Raw genomic sequence first — 20,900 nt, 5'->3', positions numbered from 1 at the left:
TCCCTGTTTATTCCACTCACCAGGGACTTTGGGTTTGAACATAAATTGTGGAGTAATACAATAACAATACAATTGTAACTACTGTGGGCTGTCTTTTTGAGACCTATGAAAAGCATGCCACACTTGCCTGCTCCCTAGCAGGCTGACATGGTGATGACTGATCAAATCAGCGAATCATTGGGCTGCATAAAAGCTGCTTTGTCACAAAGCTGACAGAGATAGAGACTTGTGCCAGATTACAACACCTCACTTTTATCAGATGGCTGCATTATCCAACCTGAAACGTAGACCGGTATTTAATGACATCAAATCCTTTTGAGTACACCATCTCCAGAAAGCATGTGAGACCAGAGAGCAGGTTTAATAGGCAGATGTGAGGCAGCGGTGTAGATCAGGTTTTCACTGAGATTATCACACTGGGATGCAAAAAAATGAGCATTAGTTAAAGACAATTGAGGAGACGCTAATAAAATAATTGTTTCGTGATTTTGTCAGTATTCTATCTTAAACTATTTTATTACTATTTGTGTGTCAGCGCTGTTGGTGTTCTTGAAAACACACTTTAAGACTAAAAATAGCTGGAACGATTTGAAGCAGAGGACACCCCTTATAAATGCACTTCAGTTACCACAAACTCTCTGAAGACGCTAATAATTTCACTGTAACCTAGTGTGGCTATTAGCACTGATCTTTGTGAATTGGACTGTTTCTGCAATGGGGCTCATTTGCATAGAAAGGGGCCAATTTTGCGCCAAATGTATGTATTACCTACATGCAAATGGCACAGGAGCACTGAGATGCTATTTGCTTAGCAGCGCAGTTAGGGGAGCATTTCACCCTTTGCGGGTGCTTTGAGAATTTAATACTTATTTGTGCAGGTTTAGTAGCCGCAAAATCCTTTTGTGAATTCGCCCCTCATTTTTTTTCTCCACTTGTTTGTCATCCTCAATCAGTCCATGTGCATCAGTATCAGATTTGACAGAGAAGCTTTGTGTGTGTGTGGTGTGTGTCTTCCTGGAGCTCTGCTAGCCTGCCTGCTATTGTACTTCACACTTTTCAGCTTTTCAGCACCATCTCCAATTTCACAGTAGTAGTGCACACAGAGCCAATCAATAGCTGGCTCACAGTAGTGGAAGGGAGTGATACGCACTGTAGTACTGGCCACTATAAGACAAGGACAATGTTTCTTATCCTTCAAAGCTAAATCAAATATCAGGAACTTGAAAATGTTGACCTGATAACTACGTCATATGTGAGGAAGACATACTTTTTTCTAAGCGTATGTGCATGTTATCAAGTAGTTATTTGGTAGGCTAAAAACAATTAGTCGATCAGAAAAAAGCATCGCCAATACGGGTGTGCCATATCAGATCGTTAGAATAAACCAGTTTCATTTTTAATATTATATGATATGAAGTAATTCATATTGTGATAATAGCAAGATTGATGATAATGATGTAATTGCCTGTTAATGTGGCAACTGTTTATATGCACACTATATTGTACTATTTATATTTTAATGCAAATCTGAATCTCACTCTGAGTTACTGTTGTTTTTTTTTTGTTTTTACTGAATATTTGAAGGCAAACTGTTTAAAGTTTATGCTGACATAAAATTATAACACTTATTTTGTTGCACTTGTATGTTCTTGAAAGTAATAATAAAATATTGTTCAGTATTTTTTCACATCATCAAGAATATCATTATCGCAGATAAACCCTGAAATATCGTGATACAATTTTAGGACCATATCGTCCATCCCTAATCGCCAAGTATTTTGTTAATAATTTCAGTAATTTATTCGGCAAAATGCTAAACTTGTTCTGCTTCCATCTTAAATAATGTGAGAATCTGCTGCCTTTTTCTGTTTAATATCATTGTAAATTGAAAATCTTTGTTTTTGTACTGTTGGTCGGAGATAATAAACAATTTAAAGATGCTACGTTGGTCTCCAAGAACTTGTGATAGGCATTTTTCACAATTTTGTCACATTTTGTAGACTTGATTTCACAGAAAATGGACAGATTAATCACTAATAAAAATTATCATTAGTTGCAGCCCAAGCTGTTACAGACCAAGTGAGTCACATTTGAGTTTTTAAGCTGCCTGTGTTGCCCTCTAAAACAAAAGTAAAGTATGTTGCTCCGAGGACAAGGACATTCAGTAAATTAAAATCGATGAAACACAATTTAGTAGCTAAAATCCAAATTAAAATGTTTTTGATTTTTGTTGTGCCACATTTGTATTCAAAACGTGACGGGATTTCTATTTTAAATGTTTATGTTGCTTATTCTTTTCCCAGCTGTCTAGTTTCATTGACCTCCTTGACATTTTGTCTAGGCTAATTGTTAGCATATGCTCTTGGTTCTGTGATGTTAGATTTAAATCAGTCTCTTAAATTTAAAACCTGTTTTAGTGAAGTAGTTCTAGACCTGATATTTGACAACGATCGGAACAACATTTAGTTGTTTATTTTAATGTGATAAAGAGTAGATGCAAAATTATGAACTTTTGGGCAGGATTCCCTGTCGACACCCAATTACATTGTATGTTGTTACACTAAATGTCCATCTTTAGAGCCAGCAATGAGTCAGCTCTAATCAATGAAATGACAGCTGCATGGCGACGCAGTTGCTCGAAGGGTTACTAATTGCTTTGAGAAATCATTGATGTAATTGTTCTGGTTTGGCAGCTAGTATAACTGTAGGGGGAAGCTAAAGCTCAGATGTTGTCTTTAAGATGCTGCAAGAAAAAGGACGTATGTGTTTTATACACAGAAACACGCAGTCTTCAACATGTTGGACTGTGCGGATGGTCTGCTGCAAGCAGGGCTTTTATTTTATCCTTATACATTGTGAGGAATATGTTTTTGGGATGTGTGTGGGGGTGGTGGACCTAAAATGCCATGATATACATACATTATACTCCCACAAATGTAAGCTGTATTTAAGAAGCTGTAATGTATAGATGGATTATGGCAGAATTGAGGGCAAAGATTAGAAGGGTGAGTATAATACCTTCCTTTTCCAGCTCAGCCACCATAGAAATTATTCGCATATTAGATATTCTGCAGTAAATGATTTACATCTAATGCTGTCCAGACAAGCACAAGCTTGGTCTTAGAGAATAATTGGTCAGGCTCTGTCTGGCTCGAAGACAAATGTTTCTACTGGTAAAATACCAGGTTTATTTCTTGCATTTTAGGGCCAGAAATGCAGATGCATAAAGATATCAAGGATATCCTAAAGCCAGCTGGAGCATGTGCTGAAATCAACTCTCTAGCAGGGAAAATATACAGATATTCGTGTGTGTGTGTGTGTGTGTGTGTGTGTGTGTGTGTGAAAAGTAGCTGTACGTGTGTCATCTTCAGCTGCTGTCAGCCCAAGCTGTGCCAGACACCGTGCATTCACGACCTGAGCTTCAGACTGCGCTTGTTATCACCTCATTCTCACTGAGGAAGCTGCCTTCGCAACACAACCCCGTGTCTACTTGTAAAGCAAAAAAAATGGGGATGCACATAGTTCTGATTTTCATCAACAAAAAATTGTATATCACTAGACCTTTTGTCTTGGCATGAATTATATTTTGATTTAAGTGGCATCAATATTTTGTGTTTCTGGGCTGCAGAATTAATTCATTTGTAAGTCATTATGTCTAGACTAAGGTTGGGGAGTTGCGCCACAGAGTGTTGTTGAGTGACTCCGACCAAACAGTTACCAGAAAGCTTAGCTAGTATGTACTTGCGGTGTTACAATCAGTGTTACCTGGTGTAGCCCGCAAATGCTTCCTCAATACTTGAGTGTTTCAGGAAGTGATTAGCCACTGTAAAGTTGCTGATCATCAATTAGTGCATTTAGTTCATGACCTAAAGGGCAAAAGTTCCTATCAAGCTGTTTTACAGGGAAGAAGCTCATGAAACAAGACAAGATGCTGTCTTATTGTTTGTATTGCTTGTATAAGCTTGATATTATGTGCATGAGAAACTCAGATACTTTTTAAATCTGTGATTAACTGTTTATAACAGTACTGCACAATACATTATTTTTGCTATAGATCTTGGCGTTCCATTTTGATTGTCTAGCCCTGTTTTTGTCGCCATCCATTGCATCCTTGGTTGGCAAGTAAACTGCCAAGTAGAGATGATCCGATACTATCTTGTGATCTCTTATCTTGAAATTATACTTTGGCAGTTATTACATACTGTAAAAGAGCTGCTTCTGCTTCTGCTTCTGGGTGTGTCTGTATTTCCCATGGGGGTTTACACAGTAAAGATTAAGAGGTACTAATGTAGAAAACATCTACAGCTGCTTGTTTGGTCTAGACTGTTTTATCCACTGCAGCATGCACACTGGCCACACTTTGTGGCGTGTTGTTAGCATCTAATGTATTCCTCGCCCTACCCTTTCCCACTTCCCTGATTTTTGGTTACAAGACCTTGCTGCTGTTCATTACAGCTGAACATTGTTCATTCCAGCGCTGCCTCGTCTTGACAAGGCCAGAGTCTCTCAGTCAGAGCCGCAACCTCTTACTAACATCAGCCAGTCATTCAGGCGAGGCGGTGCGTAGTGTCCAGTGGTCTTCTAACTGAGTGGACACAAGACTCTGTACTATCACAACTCTGTCTTATTTGTTGCTTTTTAGGAAAGTGCACCCTGCTCACACACCTCATTGTACCACATCAAAGCTACTGTCTGTAATCCTGAGCTAGGGCAAATGCATTTTATCCCAACCAGCAACTGGTAGTGGCATTTGGCATACTTAGGGAAACATTTAAGTATGTCATATTTTATGTTTCCTCCACATATTAAAAGTCAGGAAAACTTGTTGCACGACCAAATATATTGCTGAATTGTGCTGCTGTAGGTATATGCTTACATTAAATTAGGGCTGCGACTTACAATTTTTATTATTAATTAATCTGGCAGTTATTTTCTCAATTAATCGTTTGGTCTATAGAATGTCAGAAAACGGTGGAAAAGTCTATCACACTTTCAAGCAAGATCTACAAATGTCTTGCTTTGTTTGACCAGCAGTTCAAAACCCAAAAGATAATGATAAGGATTGTTTACTATGACATAAGAAAAAGAAAAGTAGCAAATATTTGGCATTTGTGCCCGAAAGATGACTCAAACGATCAGAATTGTTGCCAATTGTCTGTCGATTGACTAATCAATTATTCCACTTATTGTTTCATTACATAACATTTCTTTAGCAGCTGCTACTGTCCAAAGTGACTCGTAATAACTTCAATATCTGCAATGTGAAGAAGTCTTCAAAGGTGTTTCCAGCACCAGTGCTGTATAATAAAGGCCTGTCTACAGCTGGAGCTTTGAAGCAACACTTTAGCAGATATAAAATCTAATTTGCTGTGTTTGCACCGGCTGAACTGATGCTCTTAGCCTGGCTTCTGTATGGCTGTATGGCATGCAAATTGACTGAAAGCAGGTCTGTTTTAAGAAGCGATGTCAGTTACTTTGTACTTTGTATAATGAATCTGTGCTTCCATGTGTGTACATTCAACAGGTAGTACTATATATAGTAAAACTGAGTTATCAGTTGATGAATGTGGAGTACTGAACTCCACATTCTGTACTGTCATACAGAACTGCAATATCAAGGGTTAAGAGAAGCATGAAGCAATACATCTGTTAGCCTAACCGCCACTGTATCTTTCCACAGAAAAACACTCTCCAGGCAGCAGTGTTAGGTAATGCAAGGCTCTGACAGACACAAACAAACTTCTCCCCTTCTTTCCCAACCACCTCCTTTCCTATTATCCCCTCCCTCCAATTGCTTTAGAGAAACAAGTAGGCCAAAAGTAGGAAGCCTTGTCTGCGCTTTAAGCACAACAAAGGGAACGTAGCAATTTGATCCTGCAGACTATCTGGGGTTTTGCGCTGCACAGGGTTGAGGGGGAGAGCTACCCTTGAAAAACAGCCTCCCAGCCACTGTTTGTCAGTGATTCCCAGGGAGGCTTTTTCCTCTCTGCCTGCTCATTATTTCTGCCCCATCTTTGCATTTACGCAAGTCAGTGCTCTCTCTCAACATCCCTGGAGGATGAGAGGGATTTCCCAGCTAGCCTCTGATAGTAGGTAAACATAAGGGTTTTATCGTACGGGGAGGGGAGCCCAGCACATTAACACCTGTTAACTTAGCTCCTAGCTAGATTTTTAAGAGCTAAGTCTCAGCTCTCAAAAAAGGAAAAACCCTACTGGGGAAAGGGTGTTTGATTTTCAAGGGGGGTTTTGGTTTCCTCCACTACCTCACCAAGGGAAGAGAGCTCAGTTGAACCTCTGCCATTTTCCCCTTGTTTGTATGTGTGTGCAGCTGGTGTTGTTAACAAAGGGTGGGCTCACTTTCCGCTCTCTTTATGTGCTTACAGAGAGCTTTGAAAATAACGGAAGTGTGGAGTTTGATTCCCACAGGGTACATGCCATCATGCTAGACATGTATTTGTTTTCCTAATGCACTTTTTAGCTAGGTTGTTGTTACCTGTTAGCACAGTGCCTGAACTTAAATGTGTGACTGGAAACTTTCCCATCTTTTTAATTTTGTTTGCATGATATGGGGCAGATTGTTTCTTCTTAAAAGGTTGAACCAGTATCTATTTTTCAAGTTTCCTCTCAGCTATCACATACATGGACTAATGCCAGTCCACTACTATGGTGATTGCATTTGCCAACAAATTATCTGCAATTGTGAACGTAGTAATTTGCAGTTTTCAAGCTGTCTTACTACATCATTAGTTGGTTTGAGTTTCCCTAGTATTCTTGCTGCGTAGCTCAGTCAAGACAATAAAGTGCATTAAAACATCAGTACATTAGTGCCGTTACATATTGGCAAAACCTCATCACACATTCTATTATCAGTCACACTATCAAAATGTCCCCCTCCAGCCTTGGAAAACTGACGACAAGATGAAGTAATTGTAGTACCTTTAATGTATTGTACATCTTTTTCCTCCTCCTTTAGAGTCCCTGTTATGCTTCGCTGCTGTCTTTTGTAGAGCATGCTCAAACTGACACCTAACAGGTGCTTTAACATGATAGCCCATGCAATGAAGTCATTCTAAGTGTAGTATTGTTTTTTGTCCCTCTGGTAGCAGTGGTTTGAAGTTGCTATTCAAAGTTATCCCTGCAGTAGTATGAAGTTAAGATCATTTTAGAAACCATTTATGTCCACTGAATTCAGGGATTGAAAATAAGGTGTATCAAACAAGCATGACACTACCTTGGCAATTCACAAAACTCTTAACTGATAGCGAGATATGGTTGTATTGAACATTAAACTTTTCAGTGTATTGTATGAGTGAATTTGGGGGTGGTGTGCATCGGGTAAATTGGCTTGAATTTGTATGCACAAGGCTTCACTTGCCTATTTAATTGTCAAGAAGCACAAGAGCCCTTACAAAATACCACACAGAATATTTTCAAGTGTCTGCAATTATTGAATTTTATGTGCACAGGACTTTTCAGTGTGCTGAATAGTCCAACACATATCTCACACATGATTGCTTTTTGCTGTTTTTCAAGATCCTTTGCCAGCGTATCGTGTTACATACTGTATAGGTTTTTGTGTTACTGAAGTAGATCCATGGTGTGAATGAAACCATTATAAGGATGTAAGAGTGCTGCACTGAAGTAAATGTAATTCCAAGTAAATGTGGAAAAAGAACATCTAGAGTGTCATAGATGTCTTCAGAACTGCACAGACGGCGTATAATCAAGAACAGGAAATCGCTTGTGTTTTCCTTTCCTATCCTCAACTGTATTTTCACACCCAAGTCCCACGGCTTCACAGATTACACTTTTCTGGCACGAACTTTCAGCAGTGGAAAGTTTCCACTGCTGAAAGTTAAAGATGTTCTGAGCAAGCTCCTTGTTTTTGTTGGGGCTCTGGTCACTGTTGGCATTTTGGGTTCATTAGATTCCCAACAGATTTTTGGCTTTCCTACTTTTCCAGTTTCAGTGGTTAGCACGTTTAACTGTTGACCTTCATATATATAATATAAGAATAAGAAGACAGGAATTTGTAGGCCAAACATATACTGTAATTATTAACGAAAAGTATTGTCATCACCTTGGCTGTCTAAACTTAGCCTTTGCAGGTGCACATTTGTAGCTAAAGCGATTATCCTTTAAGGTATGATTGCATCTTATTGGCTTATTGTAGCTTCATCCGGCCAGGCGTGTATGTAACGGTGTTCAGTCATTTGAATACACATTGTGGAGTCACAGTGTGAACAACAGCCATCTACTCTCTTCTGTCAATTTTTCTGGAAGAAACAGATAAAATCCTGATGTTTCTGTCCCTTCTGTCTACACGAAGGAGACCTGACTGACAGAAAGCCACAATAGAGTGAAGCCAGACTGAATGGGGGTGGAAGTGTCATTAACATGAGAAAGCCCTCATCCTTAGCTTTCTCTTCCTCTTCACATTGTCTGCTTCTTGTCTCTGGCTCAGTCGCGGGACAAGTCCCTTCTGAGACATCATTCCCTTTAACCAGTCGGTAATTCAGTTTGTGAGCACAAATTTCCACCCATCAGAATCAGATTACTTCCCTTCAAAATATGTTAGTGTAATGTGGGGGATTATAATAGGATTATTTTCTCTATGTTCTCTATAAAATGTCAAAAAAAATAGTGAATTTCCCAGAACACATGTTAAAATTGCTTGTTTAGTCTGACCAACAGTCCACACCACAAAGATATTTAATTTACTATCATATATGACAAAGAAAAGCAGCAAATCTTCACATTTTAAAAGCTGTTACAGGGGAATGTTTTTCTGCTTAAAGTGCCCATATTATAAAAAAAAATCACTTTTTCTGGGATTTGGGGTGTTATTTTGTGTCTCTGGTGCTTCCACACGCATACAAACTTGGGGAAAAAAAGCATCCGTGCTGTTTTGAGTGAGATACGGTTTCTGAATGTGTTCTGCCTTCAGTCTCCGGGTGAGCTGGTCAAAATCTGCAGGGTTTTCTATGTCACTAGCCGAAACGCCGGGTTAACCGCTAGCAGCGCTAGCATGCTAGTGGTTAGCCCCCTCGTTCTCAATGGCAAAACACTGCTACAACACACACAAGTTCACCCTAATCTACAAAAGAACTACTTACATGTCCCTATTCTTCAGGTATTCCACGCAAAGTTGGAAGTGTACCCTCATTTAGGTGTTTTTTGAAAATGAAACCATGTAAACCTATTCTGGTACAACCTCAAAATACAGTTATGAACCTGAAAATGAGCATAATATGGGCGCTTTAAAAAATTACTTAGCTTGATTATCAAAATAGTTGCCAATTAACCCTGCACTGCTGAATGAGAAGCACCACCAATATAACTTCCCTCTTAATATCCATTTTGCTGCAAACAAAACAAACTACAATCAACAGTGCACGACCCACAAGTAGTCACTGCATAACTAACCTTTCAGCACCAACTATTTTACAGGGATGTGCTAATGCATTCTGCTGTGCCACTTTCAGGGCACTTCGACTCAGTGGAGTAACTCACTGACAGAATCAAAAGCAGGAAGAAGAGATTCAACCATGTTTTAGCTGTTCTAGGGCTGCAATTTAGGATTGTTTTGATTATCTATTCATCTGCAGATTATTTTCTCTATTAATCCTTTGGTCTGTAAAATGTATGGAAATAGTGAAAAATGCCCATCACAATTTAAATTTTTTTTTTTTTCTTTTGTCCGACCAACCATCCAAACTAAAGATATTCAGTTCACGATCACATTAGACATAATACATTTAAGAAGTTGTTTAAAATTATTAAATGTTTTGCATGTTTGCTTGAAAAATGACATACGCGATTAATCGTCTAATTGTTGCAGACCTAGCGTGAGCAGCAAACTTTCGCATTCACCTAAAAGGGTTTGTGCGGTTGCAGAAGTTTTAATTCAAATCTAAACGTCAGTTTCAGATTTATCCACATGAATGTGGACATGGCCTCAGACACTATTGATCAACCCAAGGGACACATTACAGTCACGGGTCAAAGCAAGGTGACGTTTTTGTTACTGATACTGCCAGAGGGAGTTTGCTGTTGCCTTATTTCTTTTTTCCTCTGCAGCTGGCAGTGCTTAAGTCTGGATCCTGCATTTACTCATCAAATATTGTGAGACACATTGTAGAGAGAGGATTAGAGTGGGAAGTTGAACATATAGCTAAATTACTAAACTGCTTCCTGACAACTGTGCACTCTAGTCTTGGCAGGACTGTGGGAGTCAAATGACAGCACAGGGATCTCTCTTTATTGTGGCCTTTTATTTTGCCAAGGCAGAGGAAGCTTTTGCGATAAAGCTGTAATTCTGCCTGTGGAAATCTAAAATATGAGACTAAGAATATGGAGAATATGGCACACACTCGTTTTCTCTCACCCTTCTTTTTCTCACCCCCTACTCCCCTGTTCTCTTCCTCCCTCCGTGGGTGTTTGGTACATGAAGTGCTTCATGATTGCCAGGGCCGTGAGGAGGCACAATCGGCGGAGGCGTCAACAGCCCTCAGTCAAATGTCCTTGCTTCCCCAAGTGGTTTTTCTGGCAGTGTTTTGGTTGAGGGACAGTGAAGTCAGCGTTATCGAGTCAGATAGCAGTGTTCAATAACAAAGCTGCATGGCAACATGATGGTGGACAGCTCTACCATCATGTTGCTAACTCTATGTATGAACAACAGCTTCTGCGTTGTTCATACATAGAGTTATCTGTCGTGCTAAACTGTCACGCAGGCTCACCACATTTGGTTTGCCTCGACCGTAAAAGTGCTTATATGTGCTCTTCAGCTGTCTGCTGCAGCTTCTTAACACTGAGCTGTAGGGAAACAACACAGGTGAGAGGTGAGAGTGTAGAACAGGAACTTAAAATGATTCTCCTTTCTCATTATGATTTTATTTTATTATCATTAACATTTTGCCATATTGCTGCTTCATGTTGAGTCTAAATAAATGTCAGAAAACAGTGAAAAATGCCTCTCTCAATATCCAAAAGCCCAAGTCAACAGCTTCATAATTACTTGTTTTGTTCAACCAACAGTCTAAAACCCCAAATATTCAGTTTATTATCACAGAAGAGTAAGAAAACAATATTCATATTTGAAAATGTCAAAATCAGTCAATTCTGGGTGTTTGTGGTTTAAAAGAAATGAATTTAAACCATCCGAACTGTTGCAGATGATTTTTGTATCAATCTACTAATCCATTAATCAACTTTATTTTTTTCAGCTAGAAACATTTAGATTCAACCAATAGTTCCTGTTTTTTGAATGTCTGGAAAAGTAATGGATATGGTCATTTCTAGAGGTTGATTGGCAAATAATTTACACATAAAGTTTGGATCATAGAAATCAAACATATTCCACAAACGTTCTTCAGGAAGCCTGCTAAATAGTTTAAAATTATATTTGTGATTAGATGCAGGACTCAATTGTAGTGAATAATGCATTTTATATAAGCAATAAAGGTTGTTGTTGTTTGTTTTCTTATAAATAGTTGAGTGTGTGGGGTGTAGGATTACTGCTTGGATGTTGGATGTCAGCTGTGTTGATGTTGTGATTCTTATCAATGTGTTGCTGACGGTGAGAGCTGTGCTGCCTGGATATAATTTACACGCTGTTGTCAAACTGATTATGAGGGGCTTCTGAGGGTGAGGGCAGGTGATTTATTTTTTTGTCTACCGTATGCTCAAAGTCTCTCTTTTTCTCACTTGGCTCACTTTTCTTTCTGTAAATTAAAGGCAGATTTGCGGATCAAAAGAGGAAAAAAATCCAGGTGGATTATCATTTTATATAACCGAAGAATTAGGTTTTAAAAATGGAGCAAGTCCCTGAAACACCTCCACAGTTTGACCTGATGTCGCCCTGTTTTGGATCGGAACACATACTTATTTATTCAGCTTTCGTTGCTATTTCCAGGGGACATCAGGCATGATGCATCAGCCGGTTATTAATTGAAGCTGTTCCTGATCAACAGTTTTATTGCCTTATTATCTCGCCCACTCCTTTTGGTTCCCATGTCTGTATTTACCACATTGAAACTGATGCAGATACGGCCTAAAGCAGGGTGGCTGCTTTTTTAATGTATTAGTGAACTATGATGAACCCTGTGGGAACAAATGAAACACAGTGTCCTTTCAGCTGATTGATTAGTTCACTCCTATCTATTTCTGTTCCACATCTGTTTATTTTTATTTATCTGTCTGTGTTGTCTACTGTCCTCTTGTTATTTGTCATCAAATTCTGGTATCTTTGGGATAGTTTATAGAAATGAGATAATGGTAAGTCAGGATTTCCTCACAGTCTTGTTGAGATGCTATTTGTTTATGCTAAATTTGTAGCTTTAAAGTGTTATGTTTTAGGTAGACATTTTGAAAAACACTTATTTGCTTTGAGGGTACAAAATTTGCACCATCCACCAGACAAATGCTGGTAAAATATGCAAGTGGCTGGTAAATTTGCTTCACTCACCAGCCAAAAAAACAATGGTGATCTATTGCGTGGTAATTTGAAAATTCACTAGCCATTTAGCTGTTGGACAAAAAAGTGAATTTACCACGGTGTTTGCTTTTCTTGCCGTGAATTAGATGAGAAAGTTGATACCACTCTCATATCTAGAGGTGCAACGATGAATCGATGAATCGATTAGTTGTCAACTATTAAATTAATCGCCAACTATTTTGATAATCGATTAATCGTTTGAGTCATTTTTTTTATTAAAAAAAATAAGATTTCTCTGATTCCAGCTCGTTAAATGTGAATATCTTCTAGTTTCTTCTCTCCTTTGTGACAGTAAACTGAATATCTTTGAGTTTTGGACAAAACAAGACATTTGAGGACGTCATCTTAGGCTTTGGGAAACACTAAGAAACACTTCACCATGTTTTGACATTTTTATAGATCAAACAACTAATCGATTAATCGAGAAAATAATCAACAGATTAATCGACTATGAAAAAAATCGTTAGTTGCAGCCCTACTCATATCCATAAGTTACGTACTGTATTCTGTAGCCAGCAGCCAGTTAGCTTAGCTTAGCATAAAGACTGGAAATGGGGAAACAGCTAGCCTGGCTCCATCAAAAGGGTCCTCTTTGGTATGGATCAAACAAAACGATATATAACGTTGTTAATTAGTGAGCTTAAGAGTTGCTTATAGGCCCCTTTGGACAATCTTTTCTTCTCCTTCCCTCACTAGTGGGCAGTTTGCTGTGGTCCGAAGATGTCGGCACAGGGGTACGGGTGTGGACTACGCCGCGAAATCCATCAAGAAGCGGCGCAGCAAGTCGAGTCGACGAGGGGTGACGAGGGATGACATCGAGCGCGAGGTGAACATCCTGAAGGAGATCCAGCACCCCAACATCATCACGCTGCAGGAGGTCTTTGAAAACAAGGCTGAGGTCATCCTGATCCTGGAGCTGTGAGTTGCATTATCTTCTTCTTTTATACAGTAGTTCTATACACATCACAACTGGACACATTTTGATTTCTTAAGTTATAAGATTAACCCTTTACAAAATGGTAGTACAAGATTCCTAAAACGTCATCGGGGAAAAAAATCCATGACTTGCATAAAAGGCATTGGAAAACACTGACTACATTTTGACAAAACAAGACATGTTGCCATCGTTCTGCTTTTTACTAAATGTTATTAAGGATCAATTATATTATCTGATCCTTAATAACATTTAGTAAAAAGCAGAATGATGGCATTAAGGATGGTTATTAAGGATCAATGATATTATCTGCCCATACAGTGAGACACATAAATCAGTAGAGGATAACCAAGCATTAAATTAAAACATTATGGTCTTGAAAGTATGAAATTTCAAAATAATAATTACAAGTCCTCATAGTAACCAGTATGCAAGGTAGATTGATTGTTAACTGTGTCTGTAGCTGTAACCTGTAGGGGGGTCGTGTGGCACAAAGATCACTAAGCACCAGTTAGACTGGTTTTGCCAGTTCAGGTGGAACGCTGAACACTGCAAGAGCATTCAAGTTTACACTACAATTATTCAGCTGACCCACTTACTCAGAACAAATAAACATGAACGCAGAATAGAGCACACCTAAGTTAGTAGGTCACCTTACAGCCAGCAGTAATGAGTGTAATGTTGAGGGCTGCAGTTGCCAGACAACATTCCTGACTAGCGATTGCATATGATTAAATTGCAAGGAAGAAATAACAACCACAAAATCAGTCCAGGGCTCTACAGGGCCTACAGTACTACAGTACAGCATGTGTGATTATTATTATTATTATGCTGTTTTAATGAAGTTTTAGACAACACAGAATTGGAATTTAGAGTCAAAATAATCAGGTTCTTGATTAGTGGTTGTAAAGCATCGTACTATATAGACCAACAGTGAATTTATCAATGCAGGCTTGTTTATGAACTTGGGGTTGTCTTCCTCTCAAACATTTGTAGAATTGTTTCCTCATTCCCAAAACACAAAACGAACGAACCCTCACTGCAGCTAATGCACAACTTTATGGGCTATTAGATTTCAGTTTCAAACAGTAAAAACATGATCCCTCCATAGTTTGGTCCACCTTACAACTAAAACCCAAGCTCACATGATTTGGCCGGCTTCTGCAAATTGTCCAGTGTGTCATCACCCAAATGTACCAGTCCAACCACATAGCACGTTGCAATAATGCATGCTTGCACCTTAATTTTATCAACGTGTATCAGTCCAACCACATAGCACGTTGCAATAATGCATGCTTGCACCTTAATTTTATCAACGTGTATCAGTCCAACCACATAGCACTTTGCAATAATGCATGCTTGCACCTTAATGTAATCAACGTTATCAGATCATTGACAATAAGAAAAGATGAATACTTTTTTTTTGCGGAGTGGTGTGGGGGGGGGGGGGGGATGTACATTATCAGGAATACCACAGAAAACAAAATAGCTTATTATGAATTTTAAAGCTACAGTGATGTATGTAAATGAATCCAGTTTAACACAGTTGCCTTCAGTGCTGGGTACCGAATTCAATACTTTTAAGGCACCGACCGAATTGCCTCTAAAGTATCAAGTATCGAAAAATGCCTCATCATTCAATACCCAATTTTAATACCTAAGGAGTAAATCTCATCAGTGACAGTGAGCCAATAAGCATGCAGCATGCTTCTAACAAGATCTAATAATGCTACTGATTGGCTGTCTAATGTTACACGTCGCAGAGACAGGCAGGAAAAACTCATTACGCACAGAAACAGGGTGCACGTATTAGGAGCGGAAAAAGAAAAGATTTGTGCCGTAATGTGTAATATTGTCATTTCTTTTTGTTTCATAACATTGGTATCGAAAAATAATCGTTTAGGCACTGGTATCAAGGTCACTGTATTGGTATCAGTACCGGTATCGAACATTTTTGAACGATACCCAGCCCTAGTTGCCTAAGAGCAGACAGTTTTTAGTGTCTGATAATTCTGCTGCTGAAACTGTATCATTCAACTCATCAGAAAGGATCCATCAATCATCTTTTCTTTTGAGTTAATCAAATCAGTTTGTCTTTGTCTGGGCAGAATTAACCCAGACGATGAAGAAGTAGACATCAAATGTCTGGGAAAATGTTGCTGAGAAAAGTCCAAGTGAGGTGAGGTCCCTTTTTAAAGCAAGTCATTATAACCATAGCTGCTGTAAAGAGCAAGTATGCTGAGCCACTTCTCCTAGAATAAAGGTTAACAGGAACAAGACAACATTTTATTTCATGAGTAATGGAACACTTTCTATTATATTGTGAAAGTTATTTGATTATTTATGACCTTGTGTCATTTTTTTCATTTCAGATTAGTTCTGAATACAAGCTGTTTTAACCTCTTATATGAGATTGTAGAAGCAGCTGGTTGGTCAATGGTGCTCACAACAGCCATTGCTGACCACCCCCCAACTGATGGAGTTTGGGGCTGACTCAAATATTGTTCTTTGTAGGCTCATCAGTGATGTGTCTCACCTGATCTGCCTGTACCCTGAAGCCTGTATAAAACTGGCCCATTAGCTCTCCCTCTCTTCTGGCTGGCATCCATCCTGTCTGTTGTTTGGCTTCATCTAACACCTCCACAACACATACTGTATCTCACACATTCAAGCTTTGCTCTCACTGATGATATTGCTCACTTCCACGCTGCATCGTTTAATTGTGTCAAGTTCAATTTAAATAAAGTTTAGTTGTTAATAATAAAGTTTTTGTGTAATTAACCTCTTACAGGACTCCCTGTTTATGACACTCCCTGAGCTGTTTTGTGACAGTGGGGTTTAAGTATAGCACAAGTCTGTGTTAAAGTTTGGAGTCTTCACAAAAACATGGTTCTGTTAGATCCACGATCAAAGATAAAGCAGGTGATGGTTCAAAGGAAGCTTCAGCATTTAAGAAAAACTTGAAATGATCTATAATCTAATATCATGGCTTCTGTTCTGCAGTCTGTGGAGACATGGCAGTGTGTTTTCCTGACCAGTCCATCAAGGTGATTTTGCCCATGGAGTCCCGATCTCATTAATGTCAAACACTCCCAGAAAAGTTGACACTGAGCCACTGACAACCATTTGATAGGATTTGCTCCCTAAGCAACTCTTATTCCGAGATCTTTTTCATTATGTCAGTCTGGCTGCGTTTGTGTGGGCATGTTACTATAGGTGTACTGGTAGAAGACAATTTTCTTTTGCAGTACTGTATGATCTCTGTTAAACTAGAGCCAGGACTGTTTTTTTGCGCTCGACAGCCCTGTGTATTGTTGCGTCCTGCTAAGGCAGCCCCACTGCACTGAATCGTTGAAATGAAGGGAGCTTGCTTTTCTTACGATGATAAAGTCTGTCTTAAAGGACCAAAATTGAGCATTCTATACATTGACATGTAATGGAACTGCTAATTTTCAAAGATCCAGTAATCTTAACTAAAAATATGAACCCAGGATCAAAGCTAACCAAACTCTTTGAGTGCCTTAAAGGGGTGATAGAATGCAAAACCGAGTTTACCTTGTCATAGTTGAATAACGACAGTCGCAGTTCAGTGGGTAACATGGACATACATAGAACCTCAAAATCCCATTGACACCTCTTTCCTATGCAAATCTCACAATTTGAAACTGCAGCTGAAAACGGGCGAATCCCAACGAAGCTAATAGTTGACGTCAACTCGGTGGCTGTACCTTAATTGGCTCTGGTTTGGACCTTTGTCACGCCCCAAAATTTACATAGCTACAGACCACTGGTCTGAGACCAGCTGGTCTTCTGAATGTAGGTCAAGTAGATGTCAGACACTAGTTTAGCTGGAGCGTTGCACTTCCAGGGGAATTACAAAGAAGAAAGTTTGGAAGTTTTTCAAGGATATTGAAACTGAACCACGGTCGTAAATGCAGTGTTCCAGGCTGTACAGGAAATGCTGACACTTTTCACATTTTATCGCGAGCTGCCGCCGGTCGTGGTGCTCCAGGTAAGCGGTAGTTAGTGGTTCAGTTACCCCAGAAAAGATGACTGTGCGCTGGGTACAATTCTTAGCAACACCATCCGGCAGCCTGGTGCCGGATGCCGCTGCCCGCTGGTGAAACTGTGCAGCCTCTGCTCAACCTGTACGGCGGGCCGCAGCAGCGGGCATCATTAGACTCACACACTGTTACATACTGTTAACTTTACCGATAGACTTCCAAACGGGCCGTGGGCAATGGAGCGGGAGTTGTGGATCTAACGCGGCGGCGCAGAGGACTTGCAATGGGCGGTGCGCTGCTGGAGCTGCTGCTGGAGCTGCTGCTGGAGCTGCTATTGTGCTGCTCTCTGTCTGTGTGCTTCACTCTCCGCTAAATGTCTCCGTGCTGAGACACTGAACTAGCTACAGCGCGAGTTGTGAATCCTTGTCTGGAAGTAGAGCTTTTTTAAGTCCCAAGGGTAACGTTACAACAACACTAGTTGTAATGAAAGTGTCGAAACTTTGCATTGGTGCGTGTGTGTGTGCGCGACACACTGGAGGATGACTAAACTGTAACTAAACTGTGTCTCTGGTGCTTTGTACGGTAACATTAGTTGATGAGTTTAGCGACTTTTTTCACAAAAGCGACTAGTAACAAATCTGGCGACTTTCTGTAGAAAAGACGCTAGTATTGTCGAGCATGCAAGGTATTTTTCTCTCCTGTGGCCGCCAAAACAGTCAACTCTCTCTTCTGTTCTGTGACTGAGCCTGAGGAGCAGAGGAGCCAGCGCCATATGCTGAGAGGAGCAGCCCCTCCCCTCTCTCCATGTGCAGCAACACTGCATTGTTGTAAACCAACCAATCAGCGCGCAGCTCATCTAAATATTCATGAGCATACCATATAAGGGAGAAAACCTCTTGTTTCAGTCTAGGGCTATTTCACAGGGTTGCATTAGGGAGCATAGAAAAGCACCCGGGCCATTTTCAGCCCAACCAATGTTACATACCCTATTAGGAGACCTTAAGGAACAGTGTGACTATCCTTCTGACCTTAAACATTGACCAACCCGTATTTAAAGAGGAAGAGGTGACATGTTCGGGCAGAAACCTCCTTTCCTGTCTGTGATTGTGCATAAACACCCTGTTAACTCCTGAAGCAGATGATGAAATAAACATCTGAGATATAATGTGGGTGTGGTGGGAGGAGGAGGAGGTGGAGGTCCCAGCTGTGCAGCTGTTCTGGTGTTTCCTCCCTAAAGGGTGGAGTTGTGTGTGTGTGTGTGGGTGGGTTGGGAGGGGCGGGGGGCAGGGTATATTCCTGCAGAAAGATTTGGGAAGGTAAGTGGTAATAAAAATTGTAACATGGAGAATTGGCTTCTAAAATGAAATCTGTTTTTTTTTTTTATTATCTGCGATTTAAATTCCTCACATATATTGTAAGACAAATGCATGTTTGTCTGTGTAGATTGGCTGAGGAAATGCTCAGCGACTGGATAAGCATGGCTGTAATTACAGTTATCTGCTCTATTCCTCTCTCTTCTGCTCTCTCCCTCACACTTCCCCTTGCTGCAGGCTTTCACTCATGTTATCATGCTGTGACTGTGATAAATCCTCTGCTCTCTCTGTTCCTCTGTCTCCGTGGCCGCAGCCTTTCGGGTTGTCTGGCCCATTCTTGTGAACGCAACATCTCAGTCATCTTCAAATTTGGCGATGAACTGATTTGATTTTGGAGGTCAAAGGTCAAGGTCATTGTGACCTCACATCCTATTCTCGAAACAAATAAAATAAAAAAAACAGCAAGATTAAAAAAAAAAAAACACTTAATACCTTTTATTAAATTGCCTCAAAATCTTCATTACATATATTATATGAGTCTGGACAGACCTGGATGTAAATTACAACTTGACTGGTTGGTGGAGGCATACAACCGCGAGGTGGTAATGCTAGTCTTTTCTTCCTTTAGGCCGGCTTCACACTGTCTGAGCGTGAGCGTGTCAGCTGTGTGGCGTGTCCGTTTTTATTTCGACTCCCATGTTAACAGGTTCGAGCTTGCACACTGCCTGCGTGACACGCACATCTCGGGTGCGGCTCGAGCCGCGCCGAAAACACATGCATGCTAGAAATAGGACCGACGCCATATTTTCACGCGACACGCAAGCGTGTTGGAAGCGTTTCCATTCAAAATAGAATAGGAAAAGATGTTTATATGTAATTTTGACACAAATACATTTCATAAATGACATATTGATGTTTGAAAGTCTCTAGGTTTTGACATAAATACAGATATAAATGTAATTTCAAAAAATAATAATAGATAATTATCGATCGACGAAATATTCTATAGCCTATTTTGCCGTCAATACTGCCGATGTTGTCTTTGCTGTAATCAAATCAGTATATATTTATGTTTAACATGAAGTATACTACTGCTTGAGTGCAGTTTATCAATGGGAAACATACATGTGTACAGACAAGGCTAGCAGCAGCAGTGCCGCGTCAGACACGTTTCTGGTGTGAAAAGACATAGAAGACGCCACGCAGCCGCCATGCAACTGACACGCAACAGAAACGCCACGCTCACGCCACGCAGCCAGTGTGTAACCGGCATTAGTGCTAAAGGCTCAAGTGCTCTATGCTTTATGATGTAGGGTAATGTGTGTGTAGTGGTTAGCAATGCTGATGTGGATACTAACAGTATCAACAACAAAGGGGATTTTATAAGAAACAATATGATTTAAAATGTTGATAAGATAGCCAAGACACCAAAAAAAAGGAATTAACATGAGTTGTATCACAAAATGTTGAATCTCTTTTGCTCAAAACTAGCCAGATCTGGGTCGGTATTGTTCACATAAGAACTACGTGTGTTTCATTATTCAGTGAATGATCACATTTGAACTCATTTATTGCTTCTTCTTTTATTTTATCCTGTTAATTCATTTTTACCCCGATTATCATTCCTCCAATGTCTTTTTCTTCATATTAAGATAGCATAATGGTAAAACTTAAAATACTCAAATGAAACAAACTCAGCTCAAACACTGGGCTGTATTACTTTTACCGCATCCTCCCTTTTGTTGTTTTTAATAGCGCTTTCATTAAAGAAGTTTATGAGAACAGCGCTGGCTAAAATGTACTCGGTATGTGTAAATTGGTCGGGCTCTAATGCACCAGGATGATTAGATTACATCAGCTCAGCTCTGATAAGCAGGGATTTGTAGCTGGCTCTGATCTGAGATCTTGCATATTTAATTCTCTCCCTCCATCTCTTTCTCTCCTCGTCCAGGGTGGCCGGCGGTGAGCTCTTTGACTTTCTGGCAGAGAAGGAGTCGCTGAGCGAGGAGGAAGCCACTCAGTTCCTCAAGCAGATCCTGGATGGAGTCTGCTACCTGCACGCCAAACAGATCGCTCACTTTGACCTTAAGGTACAGCAGCAACTGAAGACAGACAACATCATCTCTGTCTGATATCTGGTTCCTTTTGTCAGT

General features: G+C 39.9%; 1 protein-coding gene across 1 annotated transcript in view; it reads left to right on the top strand.

The window, feature by feature from the left end:
• The window catches only part of dapk1 (death-associated protein kinase 1), an 85,975-nt gene that overhangs the window by 15,890 nt on the left and 49,185 nt on the right, over positions 1-20,900 (top strand). Inside the window, exons 3-4 of the mRNA XM_031305897.2 lie at positions 13,193-13,414; positions 20,699-20,837. Coding sequence (XP_031161757.1) covers positions 13,193-13,414; positions 20,699-20,837 — 361 coding nt within the window. The remainder of the gene's footprint in view (positions 1-13,192; positions 13,415-20,698; positions 20,838-20,900) is intronic.

This window comes from Sander lucioperca, chromosome 2 (genome assembly GCF_008315115.2).
Source record: "Sander lucioperca isolate FBNREF2018 chromosome 2, SLUC_FBN_1.2, whole genome shotgun sequence".
NCBI lineage: Eukaryota > Metazoa > Chordata > Actinopteri > Perciformes > Percidae > Sander > Sander lucioperca.
The sequence above is the reverse complement of the archived record's forward strand: the minus strand, read 5'-3'. Positions and strand labels throughout refer to the sequence as shown.